This window comes from Dicentrarchus labrax, unplaced genomic scaffold (assembly GCF_905237075.1).
Source record: "Dicentrarchus labrax unplaced genomic scaffold, dlabrax2021, whole genome shotgun sequence".
Classification (NCBI taxonomy): Eukaryota; Metazoa; Chordata; class Actinopteri; family Moronidae; genus Dicentrarchus; species Dicentrarchus labrax.
The window spans coordinates 16,797,591-16,816,314 of NW_026136705.1; the positions used below are offsets into that span (position 1 = coordinate 16,797,591).

The 18,724-nt window shown below is 40.5% G+C and overlaps 2 protein-coding genes across 2 annotated transcripts; both read right to left on the reverse strand.

Moving 5' to 3' along the window:
• Positions 1-442: 442 nt before the first annotated feature.
• On the reverse strand, positions 443-8,617 carry zgc:165604 (uncharacterized protein LOC792578 homolog). Its single transcript, XM_051399955.1, has 8 exons — positions 6,363-8,617; positions 5,748-5,813; positions 4,622-4,776; positions 4,180-4,246; positions 3,930-4,061; positions 2,490-2,645; positions 1,230-1,352; positions 443-1,146 (listed from the first exon to the last, which is right to left on the reverse strand). The coding sequence occupies exons 1-8, from the start codon at positions 6,442-6,444 to the stop codon at positions 944-946; spliced, it is 984 nt and encodes a 327-aa protein (XP_051255915.1). The 5' UTR covers positions 6,445-8,617; the 3' UTR covers positions 443-943.
• A 394-nt stretch (positions 8,618-9,011) lies between these two features.
• On the reverse strand, positions 9,012-18,115 carry dlat (dihydrolipoamide S-acetyltransferase (E2 component of pyruvate dehydrogenase complex)). The gene is made up of 14 exons (XM_051399954.1): positions 17,692-18,115; positions 16,541-16,642; positions 16,330-16,454; positions 15,763-15,913; positions 13,118-13,244; positions 12,790-12,971; positions 12,515-12,656; positions 12,318-12,385; positions 11,760-11,873; positions 11,337-11,444; positions 11,097-11,215; positions 10,530-10,692; positions 10,303-10,439; positions 9,012-10,221 (listed from the first exon to the last, which is right to left on the reverse strand). The coding sequence occupies exons 1-14, from the start codon at positions 17,944-17,946 to the stop codon at positions 10,092-10,094; spliced, it is 1,923 nt and encodes a 640-aa protein (XP_051255914.1). The 5' UTR covers positions 17,947-18,115; the 3' UTR covers positions 9,012-10,091.
• Positions 18,116-18,724: the final 609 nt, after the last annotated feature.

Below are 18,724 nucleotides of genomic sequence, written 5' to 3' on the forward strand. Positions count from 1 at the left end.
TTGGTGCGTGGGCCGCCAGGGAGCCGCACAGATTTAATATGGTGAATGCAGCCAACTACACTTTGTGCAGTCTTGTTTGGACATGTGGTGGTTAGGACAGTTGCCTGTTCAGAGATTGAGATCATGTTGATTTCTGGCCAAAAGAGAAGAGTATTTTCAGTTTTTAGACTAGATGAATTCAAAGTTAAGGTTGCGGCATTAGGGTTTGACGTAAGGACTTCAGGACTGACATCTCATAAGGGCAGGACACTAAAAGTAGAGATGGTGGTTTGTGTGTTGGGGCATTTCTGGGTAGATGATTAAAGCCCCGGGGATCCTGAGTGCCCTCTTTTTATCATGTAGGTTTAATTGCTTCTTGGTTTTGAGGGAATTGGAGAAAAGTATTTGCAGTCATACGCAGTACAACTTATATTACTGTCTTGTAAATGAAATGCCACACCTATTGGACACTTGAGCATTTATTTCAGCATTTGTGAGCTTGTACAGCGGTGCAGTAGTATGCAAATCCATTACAGGTGAAACAGAGAGTCTTGGTAGTCTTTTGTTTGACACTTGTGTTGGAGCATTTCTATTTCCTGGATGTTAAAGTGCAGTAGGTAACCTTTATAAAAATAACTTTTTATCATATTTGTCATGTATTTGCTTAAACTTTCACTATATCCTGACTTTAGTACATGAGACATAAGATAATCCTCCTTGTGCTCCTAATGGTATTTGTAAGAATCCCCCGAGGCTGAATGAGAACAACATCAGAGCGAAGACAGACAGATGATTGTTGAGTCTCATTCCCTGGTTGTCAAATAAGGACACTTTGGGATCTGGGAATAAGATTCAACCAATTATTTTCAAGCCAAAGTATCAGCATTTGATCACCTGGAGACTCAACAATCAACTATCTTTCTCTGAGATTTTTATAAAATTTACCTCCTGCAGCTTTAAGAAATCAAACAAACGAGCGCTTCATTAGAGAGGGAGTGTATCGTATCTCATTGTAACATTCTTCCTCCTCTTCTTTCCCCTCCCTCCACCTCCCATCCTGTCCCGTGCGATGGAGCCACAGCACGAGCACCAGCAGCGCCAGCAACACCAAGCTCATGGACAAGGTCAGCAGCACACCCTGCAGCAGGCCCGAGGAACTGTCTGGGGCTGCAGAGAAAGATGAAACCATCCTTTAAATCATTTAGGGAAAAGAGGCAAAGGGGATTATGGGTAAGCAGAGAGGAGCTTACTGCTGTAGATGGACAGGTTGACGTAGCAGTTCTCTGTTCCCAGGATGTTGGTGGCGGAGCAGCGATACAGGCCAGACGTCTGAGACGACACGTTGACGATTTGGACAGAGCCGGACAGATCATCTGAGAGGAGGGAGAGCCACATTAATGACACTGAACTGTGAGAGAAGAGAAGTACGAGCGTAACGGTCATAATGACTTCTCACAAATCACATGCCTAAGAGGAGAACTGATTTTACACATGGCGTTGGGCTCACTCTTGGTACTGCTTAGCCTGTGAAAACAGTTGTGTAATGTCTTCTGTGGCTCTGGTCTTGGGCTTAAAAGCCTGCAATACGAACTGGAGATGTGGGGTTCAAAATATGTGGGCATTTGAAAGGCAGGGGCATTATGGGAAGTGTAAGATCCAGCTTTTTTCCTTTTTAACTTACAGTAATTCTTACGACGGACTAAAATTTGAGATATTATGGCTTCTGTTTCTTTAATTTGAACCAGTCTTTTTAAAATAGTCTCTTGTGAAGACCCCAACGGTACACTGTCACTATGACGTTATGTCGTTGGTTCACACTTCATATATCATCAGTTAAGGAATGTCAATTAATTCAGTGACTCTATACATTAATTGATATGTGATCAAGTCAGTCACATAAATATAAACTCATAAATGGTATTTATGTTCTATTATGTACTGTTCTGCTTTAGAGAGACTGAGCAAATAAATGAGTCCAGCTAATTTGGTTAATAGTTAATGTGAGCAACAGGAATTAGTTACATGCATTAGTTAAGCATTACCTATTTATAAGGTTAATAATATATGGTTATTTTATAAAGTGTCATTAGTTGTTCCTTAAGTTGTTTCATGTTTTATTGTCGTAGGTTAAAAAGCCACTGAATACTCATTATGGGCATTGAAAGTGTGTCACTGAGGCTTTATCACATTCAAATTGAATAAAATTATAAAATCCAACAAATTTTTTCCTTGCACTATTAAATTCAACTTGTCTTGTTCATCATTTTATAAACAATTATATGACATCTTTTTACTATCCTTGAGATCTTCACTTTAAAATAAAACAGTGATCTCTGTGTAAGATGATTATAATTCTACCAAGGAGTCCCTTGGGTTGAAGACAAACACATAACGTACTGGCGCACTCTGTGTGTGTGTGTGTGTGTGTGTGTGTGTGTGTGTGTGTGTGTGTGTGTGTGTGTGTGTGTGTGTGTTGTGTGTGTGTGTGTGTGTGTGTGTGTGGCACCGACCCTCCATGTTGATGGGAAGTGCAATTTCCTCTGGATTCAGTTTATCCCAGCGGATCTCTGGAATGGGGACTCCCTCCGCCACCGAGCAGGACAGCGTGACACTTCCTCCCATATCAACATCTCCGTCCCACTGGCACACAGGTAATGAAGGTGGCGCTACAAAAACAATCAGATATGTTTCTAAAAGGATGTAAAGCAGCAGAACTCTTAGAAACAGATGCAAGTGTTTCACACTGTCACATTACTGTGAGGCTAACCTGCACATCAGACAAGAAAGTCCTTCCATTAAAATGATGTTATGTCCACAAAATAGTTGTATCACTCTACAAATAGTTCTGTTTCTGTGAGTAACATCTGAAAGGAAGGTTAACTGTTTTCACCCATATGATGTAATGTTAGTAATGAGCTACTGCTGCTCAGGTCTGGATGACCAACAGACACTGAGAAAAACAAATATATGTATCTTATATCTCTGCTTTCTTAAAACCCTCTGGCTGAGCACTTTAATCGAAGCTCCAATATATTAGAAGAAGATCACCGTTACAGGCTAATATTAAATAATATATTATATTAAATATTAAATATCAACCCATTATTATTTATTTATGTTACAATATTTAGACAGTTTTGGACTTTGGAGTTACTTCTCTGAGAGTGTATCACCTAACTGTAAAAGTAATAACAAACAGAGGTGCTTTGAGCTAAATGCTAACCTCAGCACTGCTAACATGCATGCATGATAGCATGAACTAATTTGTGCTGAGGCTGATGGGAATTTCATTAGTTTTACAGGTATTTAAACCAAAACGTTGGAAACATTTTAATTTTGACTGCGTGATCCAGACCACAGAAAAACTAAAGGATCACCAAAGTTATTACAGTTCATCCTGACAGGTACAGGAATGTGTGAACCAAATTTCATGGCAGTCCATCCAATAGTTATTGAGGCATTTCATTCAAAACCACTAATGTCAAAGTAAACCAAACAATAAACATATTCCAGTGCACACCAGGGTTTTGCATGTTGCTTCATTAGATTTGGGCTGTGCTTAACTGCCATCAGGTGTGCCTTTAAGCAATCAGGTGATGATCAGCAGGGAATCCAACAGGTTCACAGGGTATTTTGGGCTTTTTTGGATAAATATCAAACTAATGGTGGCGCTTGAGGAAAAGTCAGAGCATCAACAAAGCCAATGTAATACATCCTCTGGGAACCAGAAATGTCTGTACAGAATTTCATCCAACAAACAGCTGTTGAAGTACTTTAGGTTGGACCAAGATTACCATCATTTATTCAAGTAGCATAAAAATCAGGTGGCAGGTGTGGTTGGGAATACACCAAATACAACTTATCAGACTTTTAAAAAAGATGGTGTTTGCTTTACATGTGTAAGTGCCACTGAACTAGTTTACTCTAGTGGAATATGTGACACACTTTACCCAGAACACTGAGCTCCAGTTCTCCTATGCCGGGATCCGCCGTCTCTGGTGGGTTATTGACCATGCAGCGGTAAATACCAGCATCTGATACACGTGTGTCGTTCAGGACAATGTCTGCACTCCAGGGAATACCTGCAGTGGGTGCACATGGAATAATCATGTTTTTAACTTGTATTCAATTTATACATTTTTAAGAACTGTCCTTGAAAAGCAAATTTAAAAAACATTTAGTTAATTTAACTGGTCTTACTTGTAAAACCCACCCTGCCAATGAGGGCTGGGTCTTCAATCACCAGTCCATGGTCGTACACAATCACCTGCAGGTGAGAGCATCCAGAAATGAGTAGTTTCAGACCATATTTCATAGAGGGGATTCTTTACTGTGATTGTAGGTTAAATTTGGATCTTTACGTCAGAATCACAGATGTTTCTTTTTGAAAAGTTGTCGTTGCTTTTACCAACAACTGCCGTGAAGTTTAAGTTGTGGAAGTGATTTTAAGAATACATAAAAAGGCAGAACAACTTTCAGAGAAACTTTCTCACCACACACTCGTTATTCACATTGCAGCAGGTTCAGTTCAGGACGGTGTGTTTTACCGTCTCACACACCCACGGAGGATATAATGAAATACCTGATATATCTGATCAGTTTGCATAGAGATGTCTGACTGTGGTTGTGTTGTGATTCAGACCTGTATTGGGGTTTCTGGACTGGAGAAGGGAGACAGAGTCCAGATGACATTGAGTCTGGAGAGAGGGCTGGAGGTGAAGAAAGAGCAGGGCAGGACAACAAAATCCCCTCGAACCACCTTTAGGCTGGATTCCCTCATGGTCACCCTGAGTGCGACTGTGTCGATAAACAAGGCAGGAAGAGACAAACAAAAACGAGACAAGATATATCTGTCACATAAGTTCATTTCTTAAATTTTCCCGTTTTATTGTTGTTACCCTGCTTTTAACTTCCCTAGTTTCCCTGTCGATGTGCAGACTGCCCCCGCTCCTCCCTCTCCTCCTTCATTACTGGAATAATGAACCCCCTCCCTCCTCTCTGTCATCCTCAGGCCTTTTGTTTGTGTGTGTGTGGGAATTCAGCGTGCATATTAGTTGTTAATTACACTTGACAGCTTTGAGGGTGAGCCAAACCGGGCACAGACTGGGTGGAACAACAGCCCACTTCACTGGGATGTATTCATGAAAACATACTGTCAATTCATGACATTGTCTCTATGTAGAGCACCAGTTTCTAAAACGTCATTCTTTAAAGAGCCTTTCAAACGAAGACATTCAATATGATAAACCGGAGGCGGTATTGGATACAACTGTAATATTTAAAAAGGGCTGCTTATCGGGGGCTATTTTTGATTAAGCAATTAAGAAATAAGACCACGAAATGCAAATTAAATCTTTAGCTAATCACTCTTATATAAGATTAAAGCCCTTTTTGAATACAAGCATTAATTTCTAAGTGGAAGGTTGAAGTTTTAAATTCTTAATCATGTTTACAACAGGCATGTTCATGTCCAAATACTCCAAGGGTCTAGTTTTAATACTTTTATCTCAGTACTGAGGGCTCTGCACTGTAGATGATAAGGGTCTCTCATCCCTGTACTTACAACAGAATAACAAAAGTAACAAATATCGTATACAGTTTATTTTTTAACCAAAACCCAAAAGAATTATAGAAAAGAAGAAGTAATTCTTGCAGCTTTGCAGATCCCTCAAAACCCTTGAAGCAATAGCAGCGTGTACAAAGTGACCGACATTTCTCATTTTTCGTATTACTGAGTTTTTATCAAAGCTGTAGACAGGCCCACTCACCATTCTCCGGAGCGGTGAAACACACACACAGGGTCCAGAGCATCCATCTTCCAGAAGAGCCCATATCTGAGAGGAAACACAGAGAGAGGCAGTCCTCTCTTCCCACAAGCTGGTGGCCAAAAACTAGGCATGCATGATTAATCTATTGAGCGGTGCAACCAACCCCATCCGCCTTTACTTTCACTTCCATTGTTTGTTTGTTAAACTACACTGACCACAGGAGGATTTCTATAGTCCTGTTAACTGCTATATAAGGCTATGTTCACACTGTAGACTCTAGTGACCCAAATCTGACATCTTTCATGACAGTGTGAACTGCACAAATCACACGGAATCTGAGCTTTTTCTGATTTGGACCACTTTTATATGTCCGATTTTTAATCACAATTCACGTGACTTTTTACATCACTCTACATTCATATTCCTAATGCGGGTCACTTCAGGACCAGGATCTGTTCACACTGGATTCTGATATTGGACACATTTAATAAATACTATGAACCAAGAAACAGCAAAATATCATAATGTAATGTAAGTTTCTCCCTTATGGAAGCTATAACTGATCAGCTAGTAGTGTAACACAAATAACTGCAGCTGCTCCATAGCAAATATTACCTGTTAGGCATAAGACGACATCCCATAATGCTGCAGAGAAACATGCAGTATGTGGTGCATAGCAGATAGCTCTTGTTGCCATGGTTACAGAAATCTGTTCTGCGGGTTTTCCATCCAAACAACCACTGCAACAAGTAACAAGTAATCATACCGATGACTTCGGGTCAGCTGACATTAGCTGCTGGTCATACCAGACCATTTACTTTGTTCAATTAAATTGAATAATTGCTTTTATTGCTGAATTCAGGTTTCCTATTTTTTCTAAGAGGAGAATTGTGTCATTTAGAGTCTTGCTCTTATATATGTATATATATATATTGCTCTTTTTATAAATGCTGGAATGATTAATGGACTTATCCATAAGTTGACTAATATTTTCTAGGATCGATTGTTTTTCAATCTGATTTTAACTTCTCAAACATGAGGATTTGATGCTTGTATCTGTTTTATATCTGTAAATTCAATATAGGTTGCCGGTTAGACAACATAAGCTAACTTAGGCTTTGGGAAATTGTGAAATCCACTATTTTAGGGTATTTTCTAGACTGAACGACTAATCAATTAAAGGACAAGTGTGTAGGATTTAGTCTCACCCTCCTGTTTCAAGCATCTAGCAGAAACAATAATCGCTGTGAAACTCGGGAAAGGCCCTGATAAAGAGCCAGTGTTTGGTTTGTCGGTTCTGGGCTACTGTAGAAACATGGCGGTCCAACATGGCGGCCTCCGTAGAAGAGAACCCGCTCTTTCTGTAGATAAAAACAACTCAATCTAAGGTAACATATTCTTATATTCAGGTGATAAATTTAAATAAATTAAATTCTAGCTTGTGTCACGAAATAAAAATAGCTTCTGCTTGTTAACTTGTCAAGATTGTGAACTAACAACTAATTTAACATTTCTGCTTAAAGTAATTTTAATATATTACAATTCTGATTAAGTAAAATGAGCTGCTGTCGACTTTGTTTTAAATAGAAACCTTCATGGTTACAATCTTTCTTTCTGTGTGAATATTAAAAACCTACAGCACAGACGAAGCCTTTAACTCAAAGCTTTGCTATTCAACATACAGTAAGTATTCTGTATTACAGATATAAAAATCTGTATCAGCCTGTCTATCCCGGTGGAGTTTAAATGAGCTCTTTCTTCTTGAAAAAATAAAAGCTTTTCCATTTTTCTGTGTAGAGATTTGTGGATTCAAGGCAGTCAAAGATCTAAGGATGTCACTGGTGTGAGGAAAGGTTCAAAGATTAGTTTTTGACACTTGCAGCAAGTCATCTGGTGATAAGAACATCATCCATTTATGACCTATGGGCTAAACAAAATACTGTCTCTGGTGCTTTTTGATGGATTTACATAAAATGTGTTAGTTATTCATGCTTCATAAGTCAATCTGCCTGCCAAGTTCTCCACTGATCATCCAAATATGTTCCCGTTTACTTACACTTATGTGTACTTGTACTTTCATTTTTATTATATTTGGCACGTTTAGTTCGTTACATAACAGATTACTGATGTTTACTGATGCAAAACATCAATTCATTGATAAATTATGATCTATTATTATAGGTTAAGAAACTCAGTGGTATATAAAGAATTAAAAAGAGCTCCACCTTTACCAGCTCCAATAATAAAGTGATGCTTCCACATTAATGCATCACTATTTATAAACCAACAAGATAGATGAAATGGACCATTCTGCATAAGTACTTATTATGTTGGTACTTTAATTATATATGAATGCCAATGCTTTTGTACTTCTGAGTAACATTTTGAATGCAGGACTTTTACTTGTAGCAGTATTTTTACACTCTAGTATTGCTACTTTAAGTAAAAGGTCTGAATATTTCTTCCACCACTAGATTTAATGAGATGCATGGAACACAAGGACATTGTTTTACACATGAGCATTTTGATGATTTTGGGAGTTTCTTGTTGAGTTATACATGGATTATTAGCAACAGTGGTCCACTTATTGCTATTTACTGAAACCAAACCAGTTCCAAATGAGTTGAGTGTTGGTGCAGAAAAAGGGTCTGGAAATGAAGTACATAAAAAAAAAAAAAAGATTCAAGTCAGACCTGACAAAAAAAGGTTCTTGAGATGAGAGCAGCAAAGCAACATGTGACCTTTTCAAGTTTTCAAATTTGACCTTTTATTATTTTGCCTCAATTAGGTCAGTATCTTCCTGTTACCGATACAAGCTGGTCTGAGTCTCCGCCTGCAGTGTGTTTGGGCTCCTGTCATCTTTATTCTTTCCTCCTTTCATTTAAATACGTTACTATGGTGATTTTATATGTTGCGGACATAAAAAAAAGGTACTAAAAAGACTTAGACAGCACTTACATTGCAGATCAAATCCAACACAAGAGAATGTTCATAAATAAGGAGGCAGCCTGAGCCTGTTTTCAGGTGCTGTGGATTTTTTATTGTGTGTGGGCCTACATGAATCAGCAGTTGACCCAGATATATGGGAAAATATACAGACACGGAGGTTGACTGCAGGCTGAGATATTTACTTTATGGACTCCTGGTTCCTAGTGTAAAATGTTTCAGATATTTTGTGATCACTGTTCATGTTCCTAACTGCTTTAATTTAGGCTCTTACAACTAATTATAAAACCCCAAACTAAAGAGCATATGGCACAAGGATGACTTCTCCCAATTTATTCAAACAACAAATAACATCCAGCACCAGTTTTGTGCGTTCCAGCTGTGAAACAGTATATTTAAAAAGGTAAAGTGTTTTAATCTGAGGCTAGAAAATAAAACATCCCCACTGATGACAGAGAATTGGCAAAACTATTCCAGTACTTCCTTTAGGGGTGTTTGTTATCACTCAGGACTGTAGAGATTTAGAATTAAATGGTGAGGCCTCGTCAGAGCTCACCACCATATACAGTATATACATCACTGTGTTCATCCCACAGTGAAGAATATACACACTGTAGCATCAGCCCACAGAAAACACACAGAATATTTCAATTGTGTGTGTGTGTGTGTGTGTGTGTGTGTGTGTGTGTGTGTGTGTGTGTGTGTGTGTGTGTGTGTGTGTGTGTGTGTGTGTGTGTGTGTGTGTGTGTGTGTGTGTAGGGCCACTGAACAAGGACAGGTTTGTGTGTGTAAAGATCTTTCTTTGTATCTCAAAGTTAACTTACATTTAGCTCCATCCTCTTGCCTACAAGCAGACAAAAAATAATCACAACCCTTTACTCAAAAGACCCACAGATAGCTGCACTTCCTGCACATTGGCAAAAACATCACAGATGAAAGTGGGTAGAAACACACACACACACACACACACACACACACACACGCGCGCACACGTAAGTTTCGGGACAAATATGTTCACTGGTCGGACATGTAACACTTCCCTTTGTAAAACATTATCAATGTTTTAGTGAGTATAGTATATGGCCAGTCTCTATTCTAGCATAAATTATACCTAATTCTGGTCTCTCAGAGATGGGGCCTCAATAAATAGAAGATGAGCGAGAGAGAGAGAGAGAGAGAGAGAGAGAGAGAGAGAGAGGAGAGAAAAATAGACAGGAGAGACAGCGAGACAGACAGGTAAGCGGAGTGAGTTCTGCCTCTTCCCCTTCTGGGTAACTGGGAGTGACCTGGTGGCAGGCCAGCCAATCACATGAGGTTTCAGACTGGTTTTAGACCAATCAGATCACTTCAGTGAGAGGCTTCGGCCTGTTGCTGCAGTTTAACGGCAGTACAGTCCAATCACAACAGCATGGTGACGGGTTTCTCCAGGAACTTGCGGAACTCCGCGAGCCACTGTGCACCGACAGCGCCGTCCACCACCCGGTGGTCGCAGCTCAGTGTCACCGACATCATGCTGGCTACGTCAAACCTGCAAAACACACACGGAAATCAGACTGGAATTTTTTTTTTGTGGCATGTCCACCTTGATACAGTCTTTTAACTCACTGACCCTTTCTCATTATCAGCTGGCATCAGCCGTTTCTCTGAGCCACCGACGGCGAGGATACAGGCCTGAGGAGGGTTGATAATTGCTGAGAAGTTCTTGACGCCAAACATCCCCAAATTAGAGATTGTGAATGTACCTCCCTGGTGGGGGAAAAAAAAAAAAACACACATTGAAGAGGACCATTTCAATTTGCTAGATCACTAGAAACAGGATCAGATCATGTGATGTACCTGGAACTCATGTGGCTGCAGTTTGCCCTCTCTCGCTTTGGCAGCAAGCGCAGACACATCAGAGCTGATGGCTGCCAGTCCTTTGGTGTGGGCGTTAAACACTATGGGCGTGATGAGGCCACTGGCTGTGCTCACTGCTACACTCAGGTCCACCACGTGATTCCTGGAAAATAACTAAATAAGTCAATACTGATGACAGCACAGAAATTTGGTCAACGTGACATTGTTCCTAAACTGAGAAGAGATGAAGAAAATGTCTGTGGTTTGAGAGCCCTCTACTGGCATAAGAGTGCAGCTACACTAAGAGACCAATATCAGTATTATTCTAATCTACCAATACTGCTATTTTGTCTTTGGCAACGCCTTCATTGTTGGTATTTCCTTTCTTTAAGACGACTAAACAATTCCAATGTGTTTGTACAGTACAGTCACTTGGAAGCAAACTTCCTCACATTTAAACTTAAGAGAAATATTTTTGTAGAAGATCTACAAACCAAGTGAACTCTCCCTATTTACTGTATATAACCACATGTATGTGGATATGCCTGTTTGTGTGTGTCTGCTCACTGGCGAATGACCGTGTCCATCCAGGAGGAGTTGCACTCAGGAACCTTGAGGCAGGCCAGAGCACTGGCTTTGATGATGAAGTCATTCACACTGAGCTTGATATTCTGGGCTTTCACTTCCTGCAGAGGGAAGGCGAGGTCGTTTAAAATAAACACCACACACACAGGAAATAATTATCTTTGTTCAAAGGTTTCCTGTCTTTCATTCTTCTACACATCTATTTTAAAGAAAAAAACTCACAGCATTAAGTTCTGTCCGAAGCTCGAGCACTTGGTCCATGTTGACGTCTACAGACAGATAATAGTGGGGGATGGTTTGCTTGGACTGCATCAACCTCTGAGCGATCACCTGCAGGAGACACGCATATATGCACTTCAGCTTTGATCCATAATTCATCACAGACGGCCGAGTCTGTGTTGATAAATGTGTGAGTGCCTGTCTTCAGGGAAACATGTGGAAGCACAAGTTAGAGATAACAGAGCCACACTGTGAAAAACCCTCAGGACTTTTCTCTCTCGGCGTTCAATACATCAGAACCAAATCCTGCATAGAGGGAGCGTGTCATGAATTACACCTGACTGCTACCAGAGGAGTTTGAGCAGGAGAGGAAGTCTTCATTGAACACAATGGACCACAAAAAGTCAGGTGTGTGTTTGCTCTCACCTTGCGGATGTTGCTGATAGGGATGTCTGTGAAGGTCCCAGCTGGTGCAGCAGGAACTGCAGCAGGGGCAGGAGGAGCTGGAGCTGCGGCTGGTGTGGGAGCAGCAGCTACAGCCTGCCAACAGAAATTATTTAATTTGCATGTAAAACAGATTACCACAAAAAACTTGAGGGACATATAGTATGACAGCAACATTAGGAGAGTGTTCACAAGTACGGAAAAAATTCTAAATCAGGATTATTTTGCCAGGTTGGAAGACCAAAACCTTTTAGCTTACTGTAACATCTGGACACATAATGTTACAAAGTTTTTTTTTTAACAAAGTTCAAGATTCTTCAAATTACTCATTTTGTCCAACCAACAGTAAAAAGTTCCATAATATTAAACAGAACAAAAAAAAAATTAAATAAAAAAATAATAAAATAGTAGTCTTGCATTGTATAAGCTAGAAACAGACATTTTTATATATGAAAAATTAAATATAAACTCAGCTATGGTAATTAAAGTTGTTATATATGATTGCACAGGATTAAACAGAAAAGTGTGAGCTTCACTTACAGGTGCAGCCTTCGGTGGAACAAAGCTGTCTATATCTTTCCTAGTGATGCGTCCATCAGGACCAGAGCCTGAACAGAAAACAGCTCAATGTATAAACAGTACATATATATTTTATTATGGCTTTGTCTAGCTTTGTATTCACTGTTACGTAAAACTCTGACAACATAGATCTGACTACCCGGGTCTTGGTTACTTACCGCTGACCTGTGCCAGGTCAATTCCTTTATCAGCAGCGAGTTTCTTGGCGAGTGGGCTGGCAAACACGCGGCCCTTCCTGGATGCAGCAGGTGCAGCGGCTGCAGGAGCAGAAGTGGGTGCTGCAGCAACCGGAGCTGCAGTCTGGAAAATACAAATCACAAATCATGTCATACCTGTGCAGCACAAGCTATGTGAACAGAGGTCACATTTTGTATGTTTTTGTGAGTATTTGGGTAGTATTCACTTATATTTGAAAGTAAGATGTGTGTCTCACTGGTGCTGGAGCTGGAGGTGGTGTGGAAACATCTGCCACTCCAGTCTCTACATAATCCTTGAAGGCAGCAATGTCACTTTCTTTCTCTACAATGATGCAGAGCGGTGTCCCCAGGGGCACATCCCGAGTCCCTTCTGCCACCATGATTTTGGCCAAATATCCTTCTTCCTGCACCTCAAAGCCTACACACAAACACATGAAAGGGACATGTTGAGCAAGACAGTTGTAACAGTTGATCCATATAAAGGGATATTTAAAGGTTCACCAAATATGATCATTTAAGTTCAAATATGTCAGGACTGAGGTGTCAGAGTCAGTTTGGATTTACCAATGGTCGCCTTGTCAGTCTCGATCTCAGCCAGCAGATCTCCTTCACTCAGCTTCTCTCCGACCTTCTTCTCCCAGCGCTGCACTGTTCCCATCGTCATGGTGGGAGAGAGGGCAGGAAGTGTGATCTGTAAAATACACAGTAACATGAGCAACAGAAGTCAAGGCAGGGGGGCTGTAATCTCTGACCACTTGGTACTCTCTGCAACAGTGGCAATGCAGACAGCTGGACCTGAGATGTCATGAGAGCTTCAGGTGGACACGTAAAATACAGCGCAAAAAAACATCTTCCAAACAGAAACAACCTCAAAACAAATGCAAATATTTCCACTTTTTGCAAGAAACTTGACTCACCATAAGAACCATAAGAAAGTAAATGCTGTTTTGACATGACAAAAATATGAAACTGCTAATGGAGAGCAGAAGTTTTATTTGATTTGCTTCCTTAAAAAGAAATCAGTGTCCCTTAGGACCATGCCATATGATAATACATTGTGTGACAGATGAAGAAAAAATATCTTTTGTTTCATATTATGCTTGACTGTTTATTTAATTGTGTCATAAATCACAATCTTTATGGCAATGTTTTGTTACATTTGGACGTCACTTTGCGTTATTCCGTATGGCACAGATGTAGGCAGAAAATCTGCACAAAGGCAACTCAAACAAACATTGAGGAGAGTGTAAGTGACCAAGGGACCCCTTTCCAGCCAAGACAAACGAGGAGCTCGTACCTGAGAGGGGGGTTACGTCTGTCGCAGTTTGGGTATGAAAAGCCTGACGTGCTTTCATACTTACAAAACTTGAAAAGTACGTACGCAAAGACAAATCCACATGTATAAAACCTGCACACCTTTCCTTTATACATCCCAATCAACGTGAAATTGACCGCACGTGAACCAGCCACTTAGCCCGCAGTCCCTCCTCCCATAAATTACTACGCAAATGACTATAAATGTGCCCCTTCTGTCATCTTCTTTCCAAATCACAATGGCCAAAACTTCACTGAGTGTGACATCGAGGTGCTGATCACTGAGGTGGAGGCCAAGAAAAAATATTTCATTTGGTGGTTTTTCCCGTCTGGAATAAGCAACAAGTGTAAATCCACAGCGTTGCAGAGAGTAAGAGTGGTCAGTGCAGCTGGTTCAGGGAACCATACAATGGCTGAATAAAGAAAAATGGTCAGATATCAAGGTAGATGTCAAAAGACGGGTGACTGCACATCAGCAGAGTGCTACAGGTGTGGGCTCAGGAAAGCCAAAACTGACGCTACATGAAAGAAGGTTCGCTACAATTACAAACCCTCACCTCTGGCATCCTGCCCGCATGTAAGAGTGACTCAGACATTTATGTTACTCCTAGCTGGCAGAGGCACACCACGAGATGGATTTATGTGCCTCGCCTCCTGTGCGTCTGTGATGTCTGTGTGCCTCAGCTAATGTCAGACTGCGTTAACATCTCTGTGTCCTATAAAAAGAGAAAATTGCCATTTTCCCTGCTGATCTTGATGTTAGCGTAGTAAGTGAGGCATTTCATCTGTGGGAAATTAGCCGGAGGGCACGCAATACAGCGATATAGAAGGTTTCTGTATCTATTTCTTAAGTGGATTTTTTTAGACACTCTCATATTCAGGACAAGCTATGGATGGAGGGAAACACAGCATTTTCCTCCTGTTTGGATTTTGGTCTTTCTGATGTTAAACATTATTTACAGAAGTGATCAAACTATCATGGTGTATCAATGGACATAATTATGTTTTTTCATAAACTCACAAAACTACATACCTTGCAAATTATGGTGCAGACGAGTCCCCACAAAAGACTCGAACACCACTGACCTCTTTTACCATCTAATGTCAGAATAATGTCAAACAGTACAGACTCTTCGAATTAGAGCCAGAAAAGTAATTAATACTTACACATTAATATTTTATATTTTGTTATATGCTCAATTGAAAATGTGCAATGTGCAATAACCAAATATGAGAACGTATTTGTTATTTGTCAAGTATCTAATTAGATAAAAATAGAAATAGAAATAGGCCTTTATGGCAATTTTATATCATATATTCATTACATTTACAAAGATTTGCTACATTCTGATATATATTGTTGTCTGGATATGGAATTACCTATATCAGCGTATGGGATTTGGGTCATACTGCACAGAATAACATCCAACCTACTTTCTGAATTATTCCACAGAGATAATAGCTTAATGATACTAACATGTAAAATGTAGTTTTAGAGACAGGACAGCACAAAATCATGTTTGACATTCTCTTGTAATTAAATATAAAGCCTCAAAAATCATTCCCTAATAAATGCACAAAATACAACAAATCATATTTTGCCTCATCAAATCTAAAGGTTCTATGTGCCGAATTGTGATGTGACTCTCATATTTCATGTATATTTAAAATGAGACACTCCAATGTGTTGCTTTCAGCTTGTTCATCTCTCTACACATAGTGGTTTCAAATTTTGGGAGAAATTTTGGGGATCTGCCACAAAGACTGATGGAACAGAGAGAAAACTGCACACAACTTCATTCTGCTGGAGGACGGGACACTGTGACTGTAAACATCCTCTACACTAGTTGACTTCACACCTGCATGTGTTTTTGCTTATGTAAGAACACGCCTACCTTCAAGTGTGTGGGGTAAGAGCTGCCCGGGGCAGCAGGAGGAGCAGCGGCAGCAGGAGGAGGAGGAGGAGGAGCAGAGGCAACAGGTGAGGGACCGGCTGCTTTAAGTGATTCCAACGTTACGTCCTTAAAGGCTGGGATGAGATCGGGGCTGCAGGGGAACACATACACACACATATTAGACATACAGCATATTTACACAAAGCACAACTACATCTAGACTAAAGGACGAGGATCTGTGTAACATGTTAAAAGCTACTTTGGTTCTGGAGCAAAAATGAGTATGAAAAAGTAGGAAAAGGACACTTAACACAGACTCATATTGAAATTACACACAGTGAAGAAAAATCAGCTGTTATGCTAAAGCTAAAATAATAAGAAATTTTTAAGCGTGTGATCTAATATTTATCTCATATTCATCACTGTAACAGCAACAATTGTTTTAGGAGATCATTACTGCAAACTAACTTGAATCAGACACCTAGTTTTACTCTGTAACTCTTTGTATAGTGAGATACACCTTGTTCCTCAGCCTGTTTTTTACATTGTCAAAGCACAGACACGTACCTGTCAACCGTGATGCAGATTATTGCTCCGACAGTGACATCTCTGGTGCCTTCAGGAACCAGGATCTTTGCCATATAGCACTCCTCCAGTATCTCAAAACCAACAGTCGCTTTGTCAGTCTCCACCTACAAAGACAGACGCATTTAAAAATGTGTATAATGAAGATTTCCTACAATAATACAGGAACACACACACACACACAGCTCCTAACCTCAGCTATAAGTTCACCCTCGCCGATTTTTTCCCCCTCCTTCTTCTCCCAGCGAGCGATCGTTCCTGTCTGCATGGTGGGCGACAGTGCGGGAAGCTCCACCTGATGGACAGAAAACAAATTCCATGAGTTCAAGAATAAAGGAGTCATGACAAAAGTGCCATATTTAGCCGGGTGGCTGACAACATGTCAAAGGAAAAGACATTAATTCAAGAATACCAAAAGAGCACCATGGTCCCTTTATGGCACTGCAAATACTGGCAACTGGTGTCAGGTGTTGTAACTGCAGTTGCTACATCATCATCACCTCATTCCCTTGCTCAATAAATGACCCACATACAGCTGCATTTCACCACATCTGTGAGGTCTTACAGAAGTTTTCAAGGTCATACAACATCTGATAGCAGATATACACAAGACATAAAAGGCTAGGAGAGGGGTTCCCATACAGCTCTAATATTTATTTTGCGTATTGCATTGAGAGACAATAGTGTTCATCAATGGAAAACTCAATATACCCACACTGACTTTAATAGCAGCACAAGTCACTCATGGAAATAACAACTGAGGAATTACACGAATATGAAATATAGAAAAGAAGAATTATAATTTTGCCAGATGTAGAGTGCTGAAATTTCTACATGCACATCAGAGTTAGAGGATTGTCATTTATTTTCGCTGCCAGCTGTTTTGAGTCTGTTCTGTTTGCTGCATGCTGATGTGCTACATACTGACAAGCCACATCTGGATTTGGGTCCAATTTAGTGGATCTGTCTTTTTAGTACCTTCAGGTGATTCTTTTCAAAATCTGTGCCTCCAAAGACATTGAATAGTGTAAAAGACTTAGCACCCATAGTGTTTGGAGACACTGTAATGTAGAACTAAAACACTTTAATTAACGTAAAATAAACAAATCAAATACCAAAATTACCGTTTTGATGCTGATTTATATCACCGACTGCAGGTTTGACTTAAAGACTGAATGACTTAATGACTTCATGATTAACCCCTAATGCAACAGCTGATTAAGCCTGTGAGAGGAGTGACAGCCTGCTGGGTGCATCACAGCGCTATCTAAGGCAAGCTATGGAGGTCATGCTAGCTGTACCGTCGGTGCTATGGCAACCTCCCTCCCGGTCAGGTAACGTTACCTTCTGGTGCGGCGGCAGGCTGTAGAGACGGGCGCTCCGACAGCTGCCTGTCAGCGGGGGACACCGCAGCAGGGGCCCTCTGTGGCTGAGGCCGGAGCTCAAACGCACTGCCCGGGACCCCGCTCCGCAGTGCAGCCGCCTCAGACAGCCGGTTCCGGGCGCGGAGCGGGAGGTGAGCGCAGCAGGCCCGGTCGGGAGGGCACGGGGACAGCGGAGCCCGGCGGACGGCCTGAGCCGCAGGATGAGACGAAGCATTTGGAAGCGGTGGAAACACTACACGGAGCTGCTGAATAATGTATTTGTCTCACACCGGCATCAGAGATAGGTTGGGAACGAATGTCTCCGTGACACGAGAACCGACTTACTCCTCACTTTCTAATGACCTCCTCCAGTCCAAAACACAACGCTTTACGGCTCTCCTCCTTGCCCTGCCGTAGCTGAGGAATAGGTGTCGCAAACCGAAAATCGAATAAACACCACCACAGTGAAAAAAATAAAACTAAAAAATATAAGCAAAGTTTATGAAATAAATTTAAAAAAAAAACATTTACAGGTCTGCGATGGTACAAACTATAAAACTTATTCAAGAGATGCAAGGTTGTGTTTTACTGCAATTCCACCAGCGACCACACGGTGGCAGTAAAATATTGGGCTGTAAAACACCACATTGTGCAGTGACTGTGGCTGCCTGTGGTTAACTAATACACCCTATTCATTCACCACTTAACACCCAGTTAGTCAGTCAATCAACAAACAACTAATATTTATCATAACTGAAGAAACACATGCTGAAATCTTTGGTTCTAGTGTCTCAAACATGAATATTTGCTTGTATATTTATTGACTGAATATTTTAGAGGTTTTCAGTTGTTGGTCGGACAAAACATTTGAAAAATTATGAGACATTTTTTAAAATTTTCCCGACATTTAATCAAAGAATTACAAAGCAACCGACAGATTATTGATAATGAAAAATAACTGTTAGTCAGCCCTAATATATATTCTGTCAGCTTTTTCCAGCTGATCACTGAAA

Bases quoted from the DNA above. Each gene is read 5' to 3' on its own strand.
- dlat (XM_051399954.1), bottom strand. From the start codon at position 17,946: ATGCTTCGTCTCATCCTGCGGCTCAGGCCGTCCGCCGGGCTCCGCTGT. The intron at 10,440-10,529 runs GTACATCACATG...TTCCCCCACCAG, and splicing joins TGCAGCCACATGAGTTCCAG to GGAGGTACATTCACAATCTC. The intron at 10,222-10,302 runs GTCAGTGAGTTA...TGTGTTTTGCAG, and splicing joins CCAGCTGATAATGAGAAAGG to GTTTGACGTAGCCAGCATGA.
- zgc:165604 (XM_051399955.1), bottom strand. From the start codon at position 6,444: ATGGCAACAAGAGCTATCTGCTATGCACCACATACTGCATGTTTCTCT. The intron at 4,062-4,179 runs GTAAGACCAGTT...CACCCACTGCAG, and splicing joins TGGCAGGGTGGGTTTTACAA to GTATTCCCTGGAGTGCAGAC. The intron at 2,646-3,929 runs GTAAAGTGTGTC...TTGTTTTTGTAG, and splicing joins ACTGGAGCTCAGTGTTCTGG to CGCCACCTTCATTACCTGTG.